General features: G+C 40.1%; 1 protein-coding gene across 37 annotated transcripts in view; it reads right to left on the reverse strand.

The window, feature by feature from the left end:
• Window positions 1–22,698, reverse strand: part of RIMS2 (regulating synaptic membrane exocytosis 2) — a 740,891-nt gene that overhangs the window by 475,208 nt on the left and 242,985 nt on the right. For 15 of the 37 annotated variants that reach the window (XM_077808897.1, XM_077808896.1, XM_077808905.1 and 12 more), the window contains exon 1: window positions 20,906–21,027. The exons of the other annotated variants lie outside the window; for them this stretch is intronic. In XM_077808897.1, coding sequence (XP_077665023.1) covers window positions 20,906–21,027 — 122 coding nt within the window. Of the gene's footprint in view, window positions 1–20,905; window positions 21,028–22,698 lie in introns of those variants that run through there. 37 annotated transcript variants of the gene reach the window in all.

Here is a 22,698-nt window from a genome sequence, read left to right on the forward strand (position 1 = left end):
ATTCTCCTAAAATTATATAATATACCAGGTCATGCAGGAAAGGGCATCTTTTAGTTCCAGGCCTTCTTGAAAGAAATCAGTTCTGTGGGAAGAATTACAGACTTCACAGAAACATAGTGCTTTCATGTTACCAGGACGCCTATCCTAAATTAGTTTTTGTTTGGCAGCCTGGCAGATGTCATTGTTTTGGAACATCACTTACTATGGATAAAATATTATTATTGTGATTTAGATTACAAAATGCACTGCCCTCAAAATGGTTTAAAAATAATTGGTTGCTTTAACAAAATAATTTGTTCTTTGATCCTTTGCTGTGTTGCCATATAATCTTCATTCTTTTATCTCAACTACCAAAGATGGCTATCCCAACATTTACATGGGAGTTGGTGAGATTGAGAAAATTTGCTATACTTTTTGGATGCCACTTTGATTGTCCTCTCCTGAGGCATGGTCAGACTGTTAAATTCTAATGCGTAGATTGCTCTGATGCGTAGATTGCTCTGATCTGATTACTACACTTGCCCTGCTTCAGTGACAAGCACACAGTCTGTGAAACCCTTTACTGTCAAGGCCAGGTAAGAGACAACTGATCTTGTTGGTGGCAGAAATGATTTCACCAGAGTGAGAAAAGCTAGTTGGGGTTATCAACCTTCTTGTATAATGGAAAGGATGTCAAAGCAGAGGGGAAACTGCATATGTCTTCGGTTGACACTCTAGGGCTGGGAGTCTGTGGCTCCTTTTAACAGATTGTGGTGTCAGTTCAAACCGAAGAGAAGAGTGAGGGGAGATTTGATAGCAGCCTTCAACTACCTGAAGGGGGTTTCCAAAGAGGATGGAGCTCAGCAGTTCTCAGGGGTGGCAGATGACAGAACAAGGAGCAATGGTCTCAAGTTGCAGTGCGGGAGGTCGAGCTTGGATATTAGGAAACACTATTTCACTTGGAGGGTGGTGAAGCACTGCAATGGGTTACCTAGGGAGGTGGTTGAATCTCCATCCTTAGAGGTTTTTAAGGCACAGCTTGACAAAGCCCTGGCTGGGATGATTTAGTTGGTATTTGTCTGGCTTTGAGCAAGGGGTTGGACTAGATGACCTCCTGAGGTCTCTTCCAACCCTAATCTTCTATGATTCTAAAAACCATTATGCCATGAGAACCCATACAAGTGTTACCAAACTGTAAGCAAGAGACAGATCCCAAAGTATAGGGGCTACCCAGGATAGGGCTACACAGTGTCTGGGAAGTTCAATCCCCTGTGTCCATTTATTATTACTGTCCATTTCTGACACAGTGGCAAACTGTTACACAGTGCTTAGTGCACTTATGCCATCTCAGTCCCAGGGTTGAGCACAGTTTTTTCTCATCACCTTTTCCTAAGTGTTTTATGATTCCCCCACATTTCACAAATTGCAGCAGAAAGTGCCACTCAAACTCAATCTGCCCTCTGTCACACTGGTTGTAGTTGTGCTTCTTTGCATTTGGACTATGTTTTCTTTGTGTCTCCCAGTTTTCACCTCTAATTTCCGTTCCCTGAATCTGTATTTGGTGAGTTTGTCTTAGTTTTGCATATTAAGTGAATAAGATTGTTAGCATATTTTGCACCATTGGTGTCAATGAAGGCAGCCTTTCTGTAAAAAACTGAAATGATGATGTCTTCATACTAATATTGTTTTCAAGGCTGTCAGCTGAAGCTCAAAGGATCATATGATTTGACTGGTTGTAATAATGGTAGCTAGTCTGAGTGTTTTACCATGTAAAATTTCAAGGTCAGATACATGAAGTTTGGAATTTTTCAAATTCATTTTGTGCCTTCAGATAGTTCCATATATAAGTGAATAATTTTTTTCTGATCTGATTTTTAGAAAATATCCAGTTATAGAAGTAGATTAGGAGCCCATACTTTCCAAGTATGGGGACTACAACAGGCTGTCTAAATTTAGCAGTTTGATGCTATGAATACACAGACATATAAATGGCTTTTTTTGTGCACAAGTGTCAGTTTGGACATCCTGTTAAGGTCTATAGATTTTGAAAATTAGACCCCTGCCCTCCAGTTTACTGCATGTAAGTAGATAATTTCCACATACTCTATGTCCTCTTGTATAATGGTGTGAAAATTATAGAGTATCATGTCAAATATAGTGTTGTATTCATTCATCTGTAATGAAAATGTATACTTTTTAACAAACTAAGTTAATTTGAACGGTAAATAAGCTATAAGGCCTTACTACCTATGGTTATTTAATTTATCATTACAAGTTTTTTCAACTTTCCTTCCCAAGCATAGTTCAAAATTAGGAAGGCTACCAACTGTGAGGTGTATTGTGGGCATGTTGTAATTCAAAGCCAAGTAAAAAAAGAGCTATTATTCCAGTCTACTAGAACTAAACTTGCTGTGCAATCTTGGGTTTTGTCTTGACAATAGCAAACTTAGAAGGTTTTATTTTGTTTTATTTTGTTTTGTACAGATCTAATAATTCTAACAATTTCAAAAATAAATTCAGTAGATGCCTCATTTATGTGGAAACAGTTTAGATCTATCTAAAAAAAGTCTTTGTGTATATGTATTTATATATATTTCATGGGAATAAAACTTTGATATTTGAAAGCAAAATAGATATTTAAAAATAACTTAAAATGAGTGAGAATGCTAAATAAATACAACTACTGCATGACAGGCCAAGCTTGGATAAATTATATGGAAAACCATTCTGTTTGCTGTTAAGAGTGATGAAAAATAATCTTCACAGCTCTATCATCCATGTCAAATCTGCTTTTGTGTAAAGAAGAAGAAAAAAGTTGGTAATTACCATTAACCTTTTCTTGTATAATTATGGATTCTGTTTGAGTTAGGAGATGCACTCTGATGTTTCCCTCCAATTAACTTCTAAACTAGTGCATACGGTCATTAGAATTAATTCTGCTACTGTTTGTCTTTTATTTTTTTAAGTGAAATAAATAGGGAGGAGGGGCCCAGACCAAGATAACTAAGCTCCCAGCATCTCACAATTCTTTATCTTCAACTGGATTGTACTTTGAATATTCCAGTCTATATCTTAATCTGAAACATGTGAATTCACATTAATGAAAGATAAACATATTTTGATTTAAATCTTCAGATTACTAGGTTAATTTTTATATTTTGCTTTTGTGATGTTCCTTAGGATTGTGAGGTTCCTTGTCCGTACCTGCCTTTAGCATGAAGAAGTCTTGTTTCTGCCTGCTTTGGATCAGGTCCCTGAAACCAACAGCCTCTGGCAGCATAGCCACAACCTCCCAGGCCTCAGCAGGCCTTGCTCTCTCCCCGTAGGTAACGATAGGCACTCACCAACCCTGAGTGCTCAGAACATTCCCTGCAGTGTCCAATCCCTTATCCACTGGACACTCACAACTGGGGTTCTGCTATTTCCAAGGGAACAGTACATACCGGTTGGTAAGATTCAGCTCTGGACCAGCACTTCACTTAATGCCACAGCTCTTAGAGATATTTATAGTGAAAACAAGAATACGTTTTTTTTTAAAATCAAGGATTCAAGTCATAGTGAGTAAGAATATTGGAAACAAATGGTTACATATAAAACAAAATCATAACACTCTTTCTAGAGACTAAACTTAACTTGCAGGTTAACCTCCTGTCTAAAGAAGTTTCTCACCCAAAGTCCTCTGCAGAGTTCTCAACCAAGGTTGGCTGAGACCCTGTTTTCATGAATGCATACTGTCCGTTTTCTTCCTAGGTGCAGGGTACCAGGATGTCATCTTTGCCTCCTAGAAATATCCCCAAGTTCATTGTCTTTATTTATAGACAGAATAACCCCGTCTCTTGCTTTTCTGGTGTGCTCCTTTCCTGTTATCTTCATTAACATTTGACTTCATAGTGATAGAAAAAGCTGCTGCTGCTGGATAGGAGGCTGGTAGCAAGGATGGCCTGCATGGCTGGCTTAGCTCCTCTCCAAGCTCTCAGATTTTCTAAGCCTGGAGGAGTATAGTTTAGGGAGGGAGCTGAGTCAGTGGCATACAGTCACAATGCACCCTCTTGCCTGCCCAGCAGGAGGTAATTTTGCTGGTGGGAAGCTGCAGTAAGTAAGAGTGCTGTTGAGCCAAGCAGCAGAAAAGGCCAGGTGAGGGAGGGGGAGAAGAGACTTGGGTAAGTTGCTGTTCAAAATAGCAGCCTCATCCTGCTATTTGTCTGCTGCCTTAGGCAGCTAAAACGTTGGAGGAAAAAATCAATTGTCTTCTCCAAGCTGAAATGTGAAGTGGTGAGGTCAGCTATAATAATGCTGATGTACAGAGTCTGTGCAGAGGAATCTGGCCTCCCAGAAACTGCCAGGGGATTCTGGTCTGGTCTGGTCTGGTCCCTTCTTGTTCTGCAGTGGGTGAAATCAGACTTGAGACTCTACCTGCTCCCTGGAGTACCCCCATAGTAGCCATTTGTTGAGGTAGGGATATACCTGCACCTGCCTCCGCCAAAGGAAGGATGCTACCACCAACATGCACTTGGTGAATACTTGGGGGGGCCGTCAATAGACCGAACGGGAGGACCGTGAACTTATAACGTTTGTGGTCAACCACAAACCATAGAAATTGTCTGTGCACGGGGCAAATGGCTATGTGAAAGTACATGTCTTTCATGTTGAGGATGGCATACCAGTCTCCTGGCTCCAGGGAAGGGATGATTGTGCTGACTGAGATCATGCAGAACTTCAACTTCAGCCTGAACTGGTTGAGTCCTCAGAGGTCTAAAATAGATCTGAGACCCCCCTTTGCCTTGGGGATTATGAAATAATGGGAGTAAAATCCCTTGTCCCTTAGCTCCTGAAGAACCTCCTCAACTGCTCCTATGGAGAGGAGCGACTGCACCTCCTGGATAAGGAGCTGCTTGTGAGAATTGTTCCTGAAGAGGGATGAGGAAGGGCAGTGGGAGGGTGGGGAAGAGCAGAATTTGAGAGAATATCCCACTTCTACTGTGCAAAGAACCCAGCGGTCCGATGTTATTTGTAGAAGTGGGAGAGCCGATCCATGAAGGAAAGGGAAGGATCCGGTGTCACGGAGGGTACGCCGTCCTCAGGCGCACCTTCAAAAGGCCTGCTTTGAACCCTACCCTGGAGGGACCCTCCAGCATTAGGATATCGACTATGGGGTCCTCTGGCTCGATAACCTCTTCCGCCTGTAATCCCATGTTACAGGCGATTCTGCACAGGAGGTCCTTGTGTGCACAGTGATCTATCGGAGGCGGACCCAAGGCCGAAGTCCCTGCAACACCTTGTCCGGGGACCAGGATGAGGAGGCTAGAGGTGGTACAGAGTCCTCCTGGTCTGTGCCTGGTGCCTCTGCGCTGATTGTTGTTGCAGCAGTGGCAGTCTGGCCAGCTGTTGGGGCTGGTTGTTTCGGTGGTGACCTGGATGGGCTGTGAACCCTTTGCTGTCGTCATTTCCGATCCGTGAGGCACTGGGTGACCTTTAGGTGGCTGAGGTTCTCGGGTTTCAGAGACCACCGACCAAGAGCTCCTGCAAAATGAGCCCTGGACCTCGTGATAAGCCCAGGGAGTCAAAAAGGGACACTGAAGCTACAGTTGCCAATGTGGAGGCCATGCCGCCAGTGCCTCACTTCTGCGCCTATCCGATCTTTGTCTGCTACGATGGGAATAAAATGAGTTCCCGTCTGAGTCAGATGACAACTATCTGGATCATGATAATCACAGCAGCACTGGTGCGCACCACAGTACCAGTAAGCACTGATGAGCCCACACCGGGGATTGGTGCTGGGAGACCGATTTTGGGAACTGATACGGGTGCCACTTCGCAGGTGCCAGACACTGTTGCTGCTCCGCCAGTTCCGGAGATCGAGATTTTTGTCTTGTTGGTGCCAGGGAACCACACATAGGGTCTGGAGCTGATGATCGGTGCCTTGGTGATGTCAAACCCAAGCAGTGCCAAAGTGAGCAGTACTGGACCAGAGAAGATGATCACCACATCAGGGCCGGCTTGCCTCTCAATGGTGCCGGACACGGTGAAATTGGAGGCTTGTCTCTGATAGCCAAAGGTTGAAGGGCTGTCATCTCTATTAAATCCCTGGTGGCTTCAAAAGTGTCCAGGGTGGAGGGGAACTCCAACTCCTCCACTTGGCACTGACTGTCCAGGGAGTCACTGGGCGCTGGACTCAACGGTCCCCTCCGGAGAACCAAAGTCAATGGCGCCAACTCCTGCTCCTTGGCCGCCGAATGCTCCTTCAAGGGATGCACTGCTGTTGAGCCTGGCAGCTGGCTGCCTTCGGCACTGGGGAATGAAGCTGGAGCACTCCGCACTGGCACGCTCGGTCCCTGATCCTGGTGCTCCATGGCGGACTGGGGATGGAGAGCGGACTCCATCAGAAGTTGTTTCAGACAGAAATCCTGCTCTTTCTTCGTCCTAGGGTGGAAAAATCTGCAGATTTTGCACCTGTCTCTTTGGTACTCTTCCCCCAGACACTTCAGACACATTTGGGGGTTGCCAGTTGGCACGGGCTTACTGCAGGTCCCGCAAGGTTTAAACCCTTGGCCTGGAGGCATGCCCCAGAGCTGAGGGAAAGGTAAGGGATGGGGAGGACCCCACTCCCTAACCTTAACTACTATATACACTAAAACTATAATAACTGAAACCTAGTCTAAAACTACAAACTAGAGAAGAAAGCTAAGGGAAACACTTGCTAGGCAAGCAAACGCAGTTCCAACAGCTGTCACGGGTGGTAAGAAGGAACTGAAGGGGTGTCGGGTCAGCAGGGTCATATATTGAGATCATGAAGGCACCACTCCAGGGGCATCCACAGCCAACCAAATGGGAGCTTCTAAGAGAAAAACTTTCCGATGACCGTGCACGCAGTGCATGCACACCTGGTTGGAATTGACGTGGACAAGCACTTGAAGAAGGAAAAAAAAGTACTGGTTTGCCAATTCACTGTGAACTAATCCAGTATGACCCCTGGACTACTTTTTCATCGTCTCTTTACCTGAATTGTCGTGGCAAGGTTTTATTTTGTATGCAGTAAGTTTTAGGATAGGGCTGCCTATCTCCACTATGTTTTCAGAATGATGTATGTATTTTTAACACCTTACACTAATTGAATTCTGATCTGTGTTTAAACCTGTGCAACTACAGTTAGTAGGGCTGAACAGGATTAAATCATGGCATAATTGTGCTCTAAACACTTAATAAAATAATCTAGTTCTTCAAAAAAGTAACATTAAAATTAACTTTTACATGGGATACATATATCACTAATTAATTTTCAAAATGATACTTTCATATAAAATTCTCACTTTGCTTGTATTCAGCTCTAATGCACGAGGGGGCTTAGATATAAGAACATAAGAATGGCCATATGGGGTTAGACCAAAGGTCCATCTAGCCCAGTATCCTGTCTTCTGACAGTGGCCATATGCAAGGTGCTTCAGAGGGAATGAACTGAACAGGTAATCAAGTGATCCATCCCCTGTTACCCATTCCCAGCTTCTGCCAGACAGAGGCTAGGGACACCATTCAAGCCCATCCTGGCTAATAGCCACTGATTGACCTATCCTCCATGAATTTATCTGGTTGTTTTTTTTAACCTTGTTGTAGTCTTCACCTTCACAACATCCTCTGGCACAGATTCCAGAGGTTGACTGTGCATTGTATGAAAAATACTTCCTTTTGTTTGTTTTAAATGTACTGCCTATTAATTTCATTGGGTGACCCCTAGTTCTTGTGTTATGAGGAGGAGTAAATAACTTCCTTATTTACTTTCTCCACACCAGACATGATTTTATAGACCTCAATCATATCTCCACTTAGCCGTCTCTTTTCCAAGCTGAAAAGTCCCAGTCTTATTAAGCTTTCCTCATAGGGAAGCTGTTCCATACCCCTAATAATTTCCGTTGCCTTTTTCTGAACCTTTTCCAATTCCAATTCCAATATATCTTTTTTGTGATGGAGCAACCAGATCCGCATGCAGAATTCAAGATGTGGGTGTACCATGAGTTTATATAGAGGCAATATGATATTTTCTGTCTTCTTATCGATCCCTTTCTTAATTATTCCCAGCATTCTGTTCATTTTTTTGACTACCACTGCACATTGAGTGGATGTTTTCAGAGAACTATCCACAATGACTCCAAGATCGCTTTCTTGAGTGGTAACAGCTATTTTAGACCCCATCATTTTATATTTATAGTTGGGATTGAGTTTTCCAATGTGCCTTACTTTGCATTTATCAACACTGAATTTCATCTGCCATTTTGTTGCCCAGTCACCCAGTTTTGTGAGATTCCTTTGTAATTCTTCACAGTCTGCTTTGGACTTAACTATCTTGAGTAGTTTTGTATCAACTGCAAATTTTGCCACCTCACTGATTACTTCTTTTTCCAGATCATTTATGAATATGTTGAACAGTACTGGTCCCACTACAGACCCCTGGGGCACACCACTATTTACCTTTTTCCTTTCTGAAAACTGACAATAATAATTCCAAGCTAATTTAAAGGTTGCAGATTAAGTTCCTAAAAGTGAAAATGGAGGCGCTTAATCCCTTTTATATCAGAAATTCTATGTAAAGGATGTCTATTTTTGTTTGTTATCCTAGGATATTAGAGAGAGAAAGTGGGTGAAGTAATATCTTTTATTGGACCAACTTCTGTTATCAAGAGAGACAAGCTTTTGAGCCACAAAGAACTCTTCTTCAAGTCTGGGAAAGGCACACCTACTGGCACAACTAAATGCAAGCATAAATAGTTAGCTCATATTCCATTCAAGGGTCCATTGCTGCACAGACAGTGTCACCAGGAGGGCTTTGGCTTCCTTGACCACAGCATGCTGCTCTGTAAAGGACTGCTGAGCAGAGATGGGGGTCCAACTATTGAGGAAGAGGAAGGGGGAAGAATATCTTTTGATACAGACTGGCTAACCTAGTGAGAAGGGCTTTAAAGAAGGTTTGATGGGGGCAGGAGATTATGAACAAACAACACAAGCACGTAGGGACAGAATTAAAAAGGCCAAAGCACAAATGAGATTAAAATAACTAGAGACATAAAGGATAACAAGAAAACATTCTACAAATACATTAGAAGCAAAAGGAAGACTAAGGACAGGGTAGGCCCATTAATCAATGAGGAGGAAAGACAAGAACAGAAAATGTAGAAAAGATTAGTAGTGATCGGACATCTAACATAGTGAATGTCAATGAAAATGAGGTAGGATCTGAGGCTAAAATAAGGAAAGAACAAATTAAAAATTACTTAGACAAGTTACATGTCTTCAAATCAGAAGGGCCTGATGAAGCACATCCTAGAATATTCAAGGAGCTAACTGAAGAGATATCTAAGCCATTAGCAATTATCTTCGAAAACTCATGGAAGACAGGAGAGATTCCAGAGGACAGGGAGAGGGCAAATATACTGTTCATCTATAGAAAGGGGAATAAGGAAAACCCAGAGAATTACAGGCCAGTCAACTTCAGTACCCAGAAAGATAATGGAACAAATGGTTGATCAAGCAATCGAATTTGCAGACACCTAGAAGATAAGGTGATAAATAACAGCCAACATGGATTTGTCAAGAACAAATCATGTCAAACCAATCTAATATCCTTCTTTGACAGAGTACCAAGCCTTGTGGATGGGGAGAAGCAGTAGATGTGGTATATCTTAATTTTAGTACGTCTTTTCATACTGTCTCACAGGACTTTCTCATAAACAAACTAGGGAAATGTGGCTTAGATGGAGCTACTATAAGGTGGATGCATAATTGATTGGAAAACTGTTCCCAGAAAGTAGTTATCAGTGGTTCACAGTCAAGCTGGAAGGGCATATATAGCAGGGTCCAGCAGGGATCAGTCCGGGGTCCAGTTCTATTCAATATCTTCATCAATGATTTGGACAATGGCAGAGAGTACACTTATAAATTTTGCAGACCATGCCAAGCTAGGAGGGGTTGCAAGTGCTTTGGAGGGTAGGAATAAAATTCCCAACCATCTGGAAAAATTGTAGAAATGGTCTGAAGTAAATAAGATAAAATTTGATAAGGACAAATGCTAAGTACTCCACTTAGGAAGGAACAATCAGTTGCACACATACAAAACAGGAAATGACTACCTAGGAAGGAGTGCTGTGGAAAGGAATCTGGGAGTTATAGTAGATTACAAACTGTTCTCCTTAACCTCAGAGGATAGGACAAGAAGCAGTGGGTAAACTGAAGGAAAGTGACTTGCCCAACATTACACAAGAAATACTGGCAGAGGCAGGAACTCCTCGAGCCCAGCCCTGTGCCTCAACAACAACATACTCTTTCCTCCCTTGAATTATTTAAAAATATAGATTTGGGTTACCAACTACAGATAATCCATGCACACAGTTGTTTTGCCTTACTCTGTGAATGGACTTACTTTCCAATCAAAACGTATGTTAAGAACATCAGTTTGTGTGTGAACAAATAATTAGATTTTGAAATAAACTCCTCTCTCCAGTTATGTTTGAAACCCTCTCTGTCCTTCTTGACATTATCACAGCTCTCACAAATATGAAGGGCTAGGTAAAGCCAATACCTAAAAAGAAAAATGTTCAGGGAAATCCAGGTTCTATAGAAAGTGGGTTTTGTGACAGAGTAATTAGAGTCATATACTGTAAGTCAGATCTGAAACCCATGACCCAGCATAGAGTCAGGGGCACAGTGCTGTTGGACATACTTTCTTTCAGAGGACTTGTGAAACACTGCTCCTGATTACTTGAGCCTTGTCTACACAACATATATTTCTTAAAATTTTACACCAGTAGCAGTAACAGTGGAGGCTATTGTGTAAATAAAGCATTGTTGGCCACCAGCATTTTAACCACCTACACCTGCTCTGAGAAGGATTTTGAAAACATGGAAGTAAAAACACCCATGGCAGGTCTACTCAAGCATTCTCATCGATACTAGCAACAGTTAGAAACTGAAAGGAAAAACCTCTCATGCGGATAAGATAAAGTGTTTACATCAAGATATCTTTTAGTCTTCTCACAAATGAGGATACCATACGTGTTCACATCCAAAATAATTTTGAATTCTTCAAGACAAAACTCCACATAGCCCTCACCCCAAAACTTGAAAATTCTGGGTTTCAACAAGTAAAATCCATGAGCCGAGTCACATATCCAGGACATATGAACACAGTACTCTCAAACCAGAGAATATTTATTTCCTTCATCATTCTCAAAATTTCTCTCTTCTCAGCTAAAGAAAGGAAACACAAAGTCTATAGCAGAGGTCAGAAAGTGACCTTTTGCACTGGTTACAAAGCAACCCTGAGGAGAGGCCAAAAAACTGAAATACTGTTGTGACTTCTGCATCAAACTTCATATCTAATATTTCCTCAAAGGGTATCAAGCCACTGTTAACAGTGTCACCATTCTCTGATTACTCTGGTTAACCAACTATCCATAGATTTTGGACCCTAGACTTATTCTGCAATATTTACACCTTTCTTTGTATTCCTTCTATTAAAGCCCTGGAAGTCACATTAAGGCTTTAATGTGAGGAAGTAAGTGATGTCAATTTCTTTGATCTTTGTTCATCATTTGTATTTTGTTTATGAAAGCTTCTGAATTTTCATATTTTTCAAACCAAGACCATCCAAATTGCCTTATTTATTTGTATAGCCTCTTTCTGAGCCCAAGTAGTGGCTGAGGGGTTTTTGCTCCGTTTTGCTTTTTGCTTTTGCAGTGTTTCCTGTGCAGTTTTATCTTCTTATGCAGTATCACCACTGCCCAAGTAGATCAAAAGTGAAAAAAGCCTGTAAATCAAGAAATCAATACCAGGAGAGCCCACACTGTAGGAAGTATTCCTTCTGCATCTCACTGACTGCTTCAACAAGCTAGTAATGGAAGCAGGATCAATTGTGCAGCTTTCTCCACCCAGGCTGCACACCCTAGAACAGTTTTGAGGACAATATTTTGCTTAGCTTCTGTTTGAAAAAACAGGCAGCACTTGCTTTGTAACACTTTTATATTAATAAGAAGTATGTATGCTTACTTTTGTGTATTGAACATCTTGTTCTTTTAAAGCACTGTCAGTAGAAGCATGTTTAATGATCTAGTGCCTTTTGGGAATTACCATAGGTGCTGGAATTAGGCATGCGGGGAGTGCTGCTGAACCCCCTGGCTTGCAGTAGGTTTACAGTTTGATTCAATGGTTGTCAGCACCCCCCCCATGCAAATTGTTTCAGCGCTTAACAGAAAATAGTACCCAACTATTTTAAGGACACATTTTTACCTGTTTGGATGACATAACAGAATAAAAGAGAAAAGAAGCAGTTTTAGATCTGTTAGGACAGAAAGGAACAGCCACAAAACACTAAGTTTTCTCCTATTTTACTGTTCAGCTAAGGAAAATTTTACTTCTTGGACGATCATGCTCCTATGATGCATTACAATTATTATTACTGAGGGGGGAAATAATTATTATCATTATCATCAATATAGTGCCATACATTTTCACAGAGCGCTGCGGACATAGAATCAGTCGTGACCCTGAAAAGGAGATGAAAGGATAAAGAAGGGGTAAGAATGAAATGGTGAAAGACAACATGAGTTTTAATACCAACTCTGCCACTGACTTTTTGTGTGACCCTGGACACAGCAAGTATCCTTTAAGCTCTCTGACCAAGATTTTCAGAAGTGATTGGTAATTCTGAATGCCTCCATTTCTAGAAGCCCAACTTGAAACACCTTAAAGGGGCCTGTGATGGGATTTGACTCAACACTGTGGTGCCTCCTGCTGGTTGTCCTGGGGATTAGCTGTGTATGCCAGTGCGCCCTCCTCTGCTGGTGTCTTGTCGCTGTCACTTCTCTCCAGGGACCCACATCACCCCCAGGACCACGGCATTCTCTTTATGACACAGCTCTCCAGCTGTGCTGCACTCTATCCTCCCCTCTTCTGGAAGAATGTCACAGTCCTTTAGTCCAGCCACTTCCTCAGTGGAGAATGAGGGTGGGGGGGACCTGGGCCCACCCACTACTCTGGGTCCTGGCCCAGGGACCCTGTAGATGGCCGCTGCTTTCAGTGCCCCCTCCGACTCCTCAGTAGATTTCCCAGGGCCACTTCCCCAGGGTCCCAGCACCCTCTTTGCCCTTGCCTCAGGGCCTCAGCCTGCAAATCCCTGCAGCTTGTTAGGAGCTGCCTTTAGCTCCCCAGGTCTCTGCCTGCAGCACTGCTCTGTCCAGGGTGCTTGCTGCCTTCAGCCTCCAAGGCAGGTAGTCAACCTCTGTCCTCAAGTTCCTGGGTGTGACTGAAGCTGCTCTGCTCTGCAGCCCTTCTTATATGGGCCATCCCAGCCCTGATTGGCTGCCTCCTATAAGCCCTTCTATGATTGGCTGCCTCCTGCGCAGCCTCCCGAGGGCTCTATTAACCCCTAAGAACCCAGGGTGGGGCAGGCACCCTATCACAGGGCCTCATTTTCAGAAACTACTGAGCACCTGCCCTCAGAAAGTCACACTTCTTTAAAATGTTTCAAATTGGGCACCCAATTCACTAGTCACCTCTGAATATCTTGGCCTCTGTCTTTTCCATATCTGGACAAAAGAGATAATACTTACTTACATCATGAGGACATTGTGAGACATTATAGGAATTATCTGAGTTATTGAAAAGTGCATTGAGGAAAATGTTCTTATCAGAAATGTACTTGGATAACTCAAAAATTGTTAAACATTTGTGGATCTCACCAACACTTAAAAATCACATCAAATCTGAAGAAATATTTTAGCAGTTTTAAAATTACAAGCATTTAAAGTTGTTAATGTAATATATTATATGCCTTATGGACATGATAGTAAGCTACCTCTCTTCTTTTTCTCCCTGATGGGATGGAGAAGCCCAGGGAGACTTTTATATGGTCAACAAAGAGCAGCAGCTGTTCCCTGAAGAGTACATTGAGAAACCTGCTGCTGCAAAGACCCTCAGTTCTAACAGACTCAAAGAGCGAGAGCATCTGTGCCTCTCATGAACTCTGTAGCTGCTGGGGCAAAAGACAGAGAGGGACGTTCACCTGAGAACTGCAAGAGACAGAAAGCGGGGTGGGTTCTGGAAGGAGCTCTCCTGCCCCTTCCCCCTCTTGTTTAAAAATAAAACTATGGCAGGACAGAGGATCCTCTTCTCAATGATGGAATAGATAGTAGGTAAGAGGGAACAGAGCAACTGGGAAGAAGAACCTCTCCTAAAATCTAGTAGCCTGAGGATAGATAATTGCGTGGCAGCTCCACACTCTTGTTCTTTCCAAGAAAACAGAAAGCTTGGGAGGCCTGGGGGAAAGCACTTGTGCTGCTTGCAACCTGTCATATGTGCCCTAAAAGTACCATGCTGATAGTGGAAAGTCAGTGGAGAACATACCATTGGCTCAAAGATGACAGAGTGCTCTGGGACAGAGATGCAGGAGAGAGCTGCAGCCTGCAGAAGAGATCAGAAGGCTGGTTACTGAGCCCAGCCCTGAGCGACCTACTCTCCTGTCCTGCTAGCCCTTTGTTCCGCTGTTAAGAGGGAGAGGGGATGCAAATGTGTTCCTCCCTGCACTGTTCCAAGGTGTGTCTTCTCTGGGTCACCTGAAACTGCAGCAACAAGAGTTTCTCTCTTCTTTTCAGGTGTCTGCTCCTGGCCTTTAGGAGTTTACTTGAGCAGAACATCTGCCACACTTTTGTCCGTCCATGCTGGAAGACAGACAGGAGGCAATGGATGTGGTTTAATTAGGCTTTAACTTTATTCATTTAAAGTATCTGGGAATACCCAGCAACAGATTGTACAGAGCAGGCTATCATCATTTCCACATAATCCCCAACTTGGTTCCAGCCATACTACTGCTGGGACCCCACTGCCCTGCCTTGTTCCAGACATAGAAGCCCCAACCTCCCCTCCTCCACTCCCTTAAGGGATGCTTTCCTTCGGATCCTTTTGCAGTCCATTTTATCCAATGACCATATCCCTTTTAGCTACACTGGACATCTGCCACACGTTTTACATACTAAGTTGTAAACTTGTAACCTAAACCCATACTCCATTTCCCCAGGTCCCAGACCTGCTGTGGGGATGGAAGGTGAAAAAAACCTACACCATCTCAACCAATCTGGCGGTGAAAGAAAAATTCTTGCCCAGCCCCGCAAGGAAAAGGGCAATTAGCATAATGCCCACAGTGGATCAAGAGAGAACCCAGTCCTTTTGCCAAGTTCATGAGTAGGTGATGCCAGCCCTATCCCAGTAAAAGAGGATTTCTCCAGGCTGCATGGGCCATAAAGCCCCTCCACCCCCGCAACACACACACTCTTCCCATCAGTGGGAAGAGCAGTGATCTTCCCCTGACCTTGCCCCAACTATTTGCTGTCCATCCCTATAAACTCCCCCCTTACTCCTCACCCATTGTAAGGAGCCCTTAAAGGGGCAATGCTCCTTTTCTTCCAGTTAGCCAGACAAAGATCCCCTTGCATGAAGATTGCAGTGGGTACAGTAGAAAACCGCTCTGAAAAGATCATTCAGAGTAGCTCCTAAAATTCCAAAAATCACAATTTTTAAGGTCAGTGTTGAGGATTTACAAATCTTCATCATTCATCTTCTTCATCTTCTTCCAAAGTAACTTCTTTTAAGTAGAACTTTGATTCCAGAAACGTGTGCGTGTAATAATTAGTTACTATTTATACAGCTTTTTGTAAAATGCTATGCAAATGCTAAGTGCTGTTATTTCTTTAATCAAGAAATCATCTTCTGAATTCTTCAACATTCTGTGTTGCCTTTAAAATTATCCACACATCTTTATGTAAACTCAGGTTGTAAATCAATATTAATGGTGCTCTACTAGCATTGTGAAACTCTGAGAACAAGTCACAACAATAAGAATAACCAATAATCTGGTGCATAACATGCGCGCAGGCTGCTGCTTTGCAAATGTTGTACTGAAGCAAAACGGAAATGATATTACTGGTCTTAACTTAGAGCCCTGTTTACCATGTAAGACACAACCTGACAAAATAATGAAAAACATAATAATATTTTATATGCACTAATCCTATCAATCATTAAAAATTATCTACATTTTAAGACAGAGACAATTCAAATAAATGTTTTGTCCAACACTGCAGGTTTTTGTATATGATTAAGCTGATCATTCACAACTGTCAGGAAATGGTTGATCCAGTAAAAAAAATAAAAAACTAGGAAGATATGAAAATCTCAGCAATAAAATCTTTAAGGAGGGTAGGCATGCTAGATTTCTAAAGTAAGGGGAGGCAGGATCTAGTTGTTGCTCATTACTGTATGTCACTATAATCAGAATGGGCAACATTCTCAGTTCTAATGCTAGCAGCATGTTTTTCTCTTTGTCTCTTGGAATCATAGATTATATCAAGACAATATATCCTTAGAGTTATATCACACAAGTTATATCACACACACAGCCATGTTGCAATGATAGAGAGTCCCAATCACACAAATTGTGCATATTGTGCACATATAACTACAAAAGTGTTTCCAAATAAATAAAAGAAAAGAAAGCAAGCACTCTTGTTCCTTCAATGTCAAAGTAATCGTTAGTGCACCATGATGAATAACAAATATCTGTGCCAATAAACCCGGACATCACATGACGGCTTTGTTATAAGACAAAGTGATAGTAAATTATAGTTGGAAGACAAAAAGTATAGGCCAAAATACTCTTTTGTAAAATAAATAACACTTTACTGCCAGAATTACTGTATTTTCAGTGTAAAATCTGATTTCATCTGCAGGCTAATATTTTAGAGCTGATAGTAATCCTCTTCTGAAAAAATATGTAAATAATCATTAATATCACATCCAAACATGCTTATCATCCAGTTCCTCTTTCAAAAAGCACATAATCCTAAGAATCTCCAAGCCAGTTTGTTTTTAGTTAAAAAAAAACATATTTTACTTTTTGAAGCAAAAGTCCTTCTAATTTTATAGCATCAAAATACAGACCACTACTGTGCCTATGTGATAAGATCAACCTTTCTACTATCTATTCTGGGAAATTGTTAGATGTCTTATGCCCCTGTGTGGCCAACCTGCACAACAAATTTGCCTTCACATTGCTAGTAACAAAGAAACAATAAAATAGAAGGGGGAGTATTCTCCATTTCCATTCCTCAAAAAAAGCTATTAATATACACGGCAAATGGTAAATTGGACTGATATTGTGTTGTGCAGTTTATATCAATTTTGGTCAGAAAGATACTCATTATGCAGTGGTGTGTTAATCTGAATATTGCCCAAAGCAACTGTGAACTCCAATGCAGTGCAAAGTATGCTGCTACAAATAGAGCATCTGACAGTACAATATTTGTGATTCAGCTCTAAATGCAGAATCACAACCTGAAAATCCAATAAATATATCCAATAATTAAGGGCTTTTAGTAGACATAAGTACCACTTTAATTTGGTGTTCTTAGTACTTCAAATTTAAAAATAAAGGAGTTCAGTCATCAAAAATATTTAGAGGCCAAAAATCAAAGGGCTCTTAGACTCTGCCTTTAAAATTGGACTGGACTAAATACAAGCATTTAATTATAAAGACATCAAATGAGTTTTTAAAAACAAGATAAAAGATGTACTGATTTCTGTTTCTGCACTTTTTATTTCAACTGCAAGATAAAAATCATAAACAACGGGAGTTTATTCCCTACACTAGCTACTCACCAGGTGGAGAGCAAACACATATTCTATGCAGAAAAAATCTGCTTTCACAATAATAATCACAGTTAGATAGAAAGAGCCTATGTAACTCAATGCACAAGTACATATCACCATGATCCATAATTCAGAACACCAGAGTTTCTGAAGTAAACTCGTGGGTCTTGCTGCTTCAGCTAGCTGGAGTTGGGAATGTCAGGGAAGTGACACTCAGCATCTGGGGGAGGGCACAGCATACAGAACATTGAATATTTGCACAACACTACAGCAGTTTATGGAGTGTTTCAGTTTATTTAGCAGAGGCTAACTAAACTCCTATCTAAATGATAGCATCATTCTACCACAACAGGAGTCCAATTTCAGTTGAGACTTCTAGATGCTACTATAATATAAATAATAATTATTAAACAGACAGCCAGACCAAGTAGGGTTCCTAACTGGGGGAGATAAAAAACAGCTTGATATACATCCTTGCTAGTAGTTGGTGGTGGGTTTGGGAAACCAATGCTAGGATATTCAGTGTCTCTCGGAACAAAACACCAGCACTCCTTATGCCCTCCAAAAAAGACTGAAGTCCCCTAGATTAAGAACCTAGATCATGTTAACATATTAATAGTGATGTGTCTCTTACTACGATTATATGTACCTACTTTCTCTCCCTCTGATCCTTAGTTTGCATTTTATATTGTATTTTATACCATATTAGTATGCTTGCTGCGCTGTGCTAGTCTATGCACTAACAGATTAATTTTATGCTTAATACGTCAGTAGTTATCTTTCTATAGTCTGACTTTTTCAAATATAACCACCAAAAACTGAATGGAAAAAAAATAATTGAAAAAGCACGAGAACTATTTCTGTTTAATCCCATGAATTGACAATTAACTTCAGGTCTTGGGACACAGATCACATTTGTACATCTCAAAAGCACAAGTTGTTATTTTTAAAAATAATTATGTGCTTGCCTATCCATAGTTCTGAAAAATTAACTTGATGTTAGAGCAATTAGTTTAGAGCAATAGTTTTACACTGCTAATCAAAGTTTTCCGTGAAAATCTACATAAAGAAGAGAAAGATGCCCATTATAATGATTTAATTAGAAAATTTAAATTGCTTTTTAAAAATCATAAAATAAATAACATAGGTAAGTAACCTCCAAAACAAATTTAGGGAAGACCTCTTACTTTCGGTGACCATTAAATAAATGACTTCTATAGAGCCCTACCATCAAGGTGCAAATTTAAAATACTGATACCTATCCAGAAGACAGGGAAAAAAACTACTTACACAATAGCCTTAAATAACTTTCAATTAATCACACAGTTTAAATTTAATTACCACAGCAAACATGGCTTAGTCTCTCTATGCTGTTAAAAACAGCACAACAGCAAGGCTTTCTGAAGCCCAAAATCACTAGCTTGAAAAAACACCAAATTACTGTCTAACGAAGTAGATATATCCTCAGCCTAAAATTATAAACAATATTGAGTTTGAGACTGAGCTTCCGGGTAATCCTCTTTCATTAACCAGTCCCCTGGAATAAACAGTTTTAAGTCTCAGCCATATTAAATGCAATAAAATATTTCTCTGAATGTCTTTATGATTTGAAACTGTTATCATTTGCAGCTGCTCTCTTACAGACACACACACGCACACACACGCACGCCCCTACCTAAAAGCATTACATTTTCCTTTTTACAAGGAGCATGCACTCTGATTACTGCAAAAGCAGAAATGAGCAAATCAGGAATAGGTTCATGGATTCTGAGAACAGCTGCTTAGGCAGTGTTGGTAGCTGCAGGCCTAAGACTATGCACTTGGAGATGTGCACTATTTTACAAGCACAGTTGATAATATACAAAATTATTGCTCCATTTTGTAGATCTTCAAAGATGTCAAAGCATGCAAAAAAGCCATGTTAGGAGAAAATCTTACCTTTGACTACAGATTTTCATTTATGTTTGAAAGGATACCTAAATTCCTTAAATGGATTAACTTTGCTTTGCAATTGTCGCTAAATTAAACATGCTTACAATCACCACTTCATAAATTTGCATGACTAATTAGAAAATTATCTCTAAGATAGTAAAACTTGTGAAGAACTACATTAAATAAATATAATGATTGTATGTAAAAGAAATAGCAGCAGTAATGGAAATCCTTAGAATAATAGTCTGATGAAATAAACAGATAATAGTTTTCTGATTTTTTAAAGTGGAAATGTGGTTGTATTTAAGAGAAAGAAAATCCCCTTTAACAATGGCCTTTCTTACAGATAGAGAGGGGAAGATTAAAATGTTATTTATATGTTCTGTACACTATTACTTCCCCCTTTTTCCAGAATGTTTCCATTAATGCATTATCATTATACAAAACTACAGAATTCTCTCTTCTTCCTCTGCCTTCACTCATTCTTTTAGATAAAACTCTTTCTTTCACCTTTAATATTTAATAATCATATGAAAAAAGTTCTAGACATCACTTATACAGCATGTGTTTACTGAATAAATGTAATAAAAGTAATAAGTAATATTTAATAGAGTTCACTACAAAAAAATGAATTCCAAACCAGTATTTTAGCTTCAACTACCCCATCACAACTATAAGCAACACCACTCTTTGCCATCTCCACTTCCCACAAAACAATAGCTGTTCATAACAAAATAGCCTTCAGAACTGACTGACCTACTGCAAAGCATCTACTGATCTTCTGTAATATGGCCAGTTAAAAGATTATTGAAAAGCACTATACACATATATAAGTCTTCTGAAAACAATAAAGTGTTCTCTGCATATTTTGCAAATTGTATGCAGGACTGCTCATTTACATCTTCCAACAAATTATTTATGATTGAATAGCCACATCCTTGTAGCTTTAATCCTTTCACTGCCATATCCACATAAAATTGTTTTCTCAGACATATTTGTCTGTGAATATTTAATATGTTTTTAGGATTACACCTAATAATGCTGCCTGGTAATGGTAGCTAATAGGTTTGAAAGAGACATATACATCTTAAATATTTTATTTTAGTTAAGCTGTTTTTATTTCTGCAGAACAAGTTTCATTTAAATCCTGATATAAAACATGAAATTACCAATAGGAGGAACTCTCTGCTACAATAAAATATTAATATTTCAAAGTCTAATTACAGAGTTCTCTACCAGAAAACATACATATAGATAAACTCTTGTCATGAGCATAGAAATGCTACAGGAAAAATGCTTTATTTCTACTTACCTAATGTTGTTCAATGTTTGTCCAAAAAGATCATTTTGTAAAACATTTGGAGGGGATGAGAAAACCCCATGAAAATGAGATAAAACAGAATTGCAGACCTGGCGCAATGTCTCAAATTGCATTTTCTTTCTTTCTTTCCCTTTTATTTTTCCTCCCCTCCTGTCTTAAAAGTCATCTATTTTGCAGACACCATCAAATACAAATATGCCAGTCAAGTTCCATATTTCTCCTGATCTCTGTAAAAACTGTGCCTAAATGAGCAGGGGTTGATAGTTAATTGTACAGTCATTATTCTTCTAATTCAGTCGTAGAAGATTTAGTACCCGTGCGGCTTTCTCCTGACTGTAGCAAGAATTCTAAACAGCAGTAAGCTTTTTGGGCATTCCCAGCTGAAGTGTGAAGCTGAGCTGCTTTCATGTACTCTACTCATATTTCTCTAAGCCTATTAAAAACACGCAGTGAATAGATGCTGTCGTCAGGAGTTTCAGCACATCTGGCTGCCAGCAATAAAATCTCAGAAGTAATAAAAATGAGGACAAGGCATCCTCACAGTGTTACTACTGTCTAAGAGGAGGAAGATTTCTGCATCTTTCCCTCCCCTGTAAAAATGGCCAAACCCAGTGACCAAATATATAGGTCTTTTTTTTAATGTGGAGGCAGCTGTACAGGACAGACAGACCATGCTAAAAATAGCTATTGTATTCTTCATACAATAATATGTAGTGATGAGAATGTAACAATAGGCCTTTTGTCTCTTGTATTTGAAAAGGTATGCTGTACCTTGCATGAGATAATAGGAGATTCATCTCTTAACTATTTTAATTGAGTTCTATTCTGTAATACTATTTGTTGAGTTCTATTCTGTAATACTATTCAGTTACATACTATACATGTAGTATTGAGGCACTGATTTGTCACAGATATTTAAAAAATAATCCAAAATGAATGCCACTGATCTACACAATATACTCCAAAATAAGAAGCCTTCAGCACCTTTTCAAAGTTTATTGCACATAATCAACCATTTTAATAGTGATCAAAACAATCATTACATCAACTATTCCATACCTGTCTAACCCCAAGGAAAGCTATAGGCTTGGAAACCTATTGCTTTGGTGCATGTGCAGTACAGTAAGTCAATGAGTAGGAGACAAAACTGTTCATTTGATAGAATACAGTGTAATGTGCTCAGTGAACACTGTTTAAAATCTGACAAATAACTGTCCATGAATGCAAATTATTTTTTTCCTTTTTCTTTCAATATTCAGGCCAAATTATAGCATAATATTACAATATATCCAATTACTGTCAAACTGAAGAATATCGATTAATAAGATTTTCCTTAGAATCTCTTATTGTCTATGTACTGCTTTAAACATCTCACCAACTAATTACAAAATCCCCAAATAAACTATCATAAAATGAGGGTTATTATTAAAGCCTCAGCACGAAAAGCGATTTTAACCCTCAAGGAAAAGGAAATAAGCAACCTTCCAACTAATTAAAAACCTGCATTGATGGGCTCAGAAGGGAGTCCCTATCCAGTCTTCCCAGGCCAAAAGGACGGCAGCCACGACACAGAGCTTTCACAGGAGAAGGTGGATAGTGGGGATGCGAAGTGGGAAACATTTCCAAGTTTGTGAAAGGGAGACAGAGGATTCCCTACTGACACCTGTGTTAAATAATCTTTCAAAAAATATAATGGAGAAATATTATGAATTAAATCAAAACAAATATTATCAAAGTCCATACTAGAGAATACTGGGAGAAGCAATCTTCAGCTGAATTGCTAT

Source organism: Eretmochelys imbricata, chromosome 2 (genome assembly GCF_965152235.1).
Source record: "Eretmochelys imbricata isolate rEreImb1 chromosome 2, rEreImb1.hap1, whole genome shotgun sequence".
Classification (NCBI taxonomy): domain Eukaryota; kingdom Metazoa; phylum Chordata; order Testudines; family Cheloniidae; genus Eretmochelys; species Eretmochelys imbricata.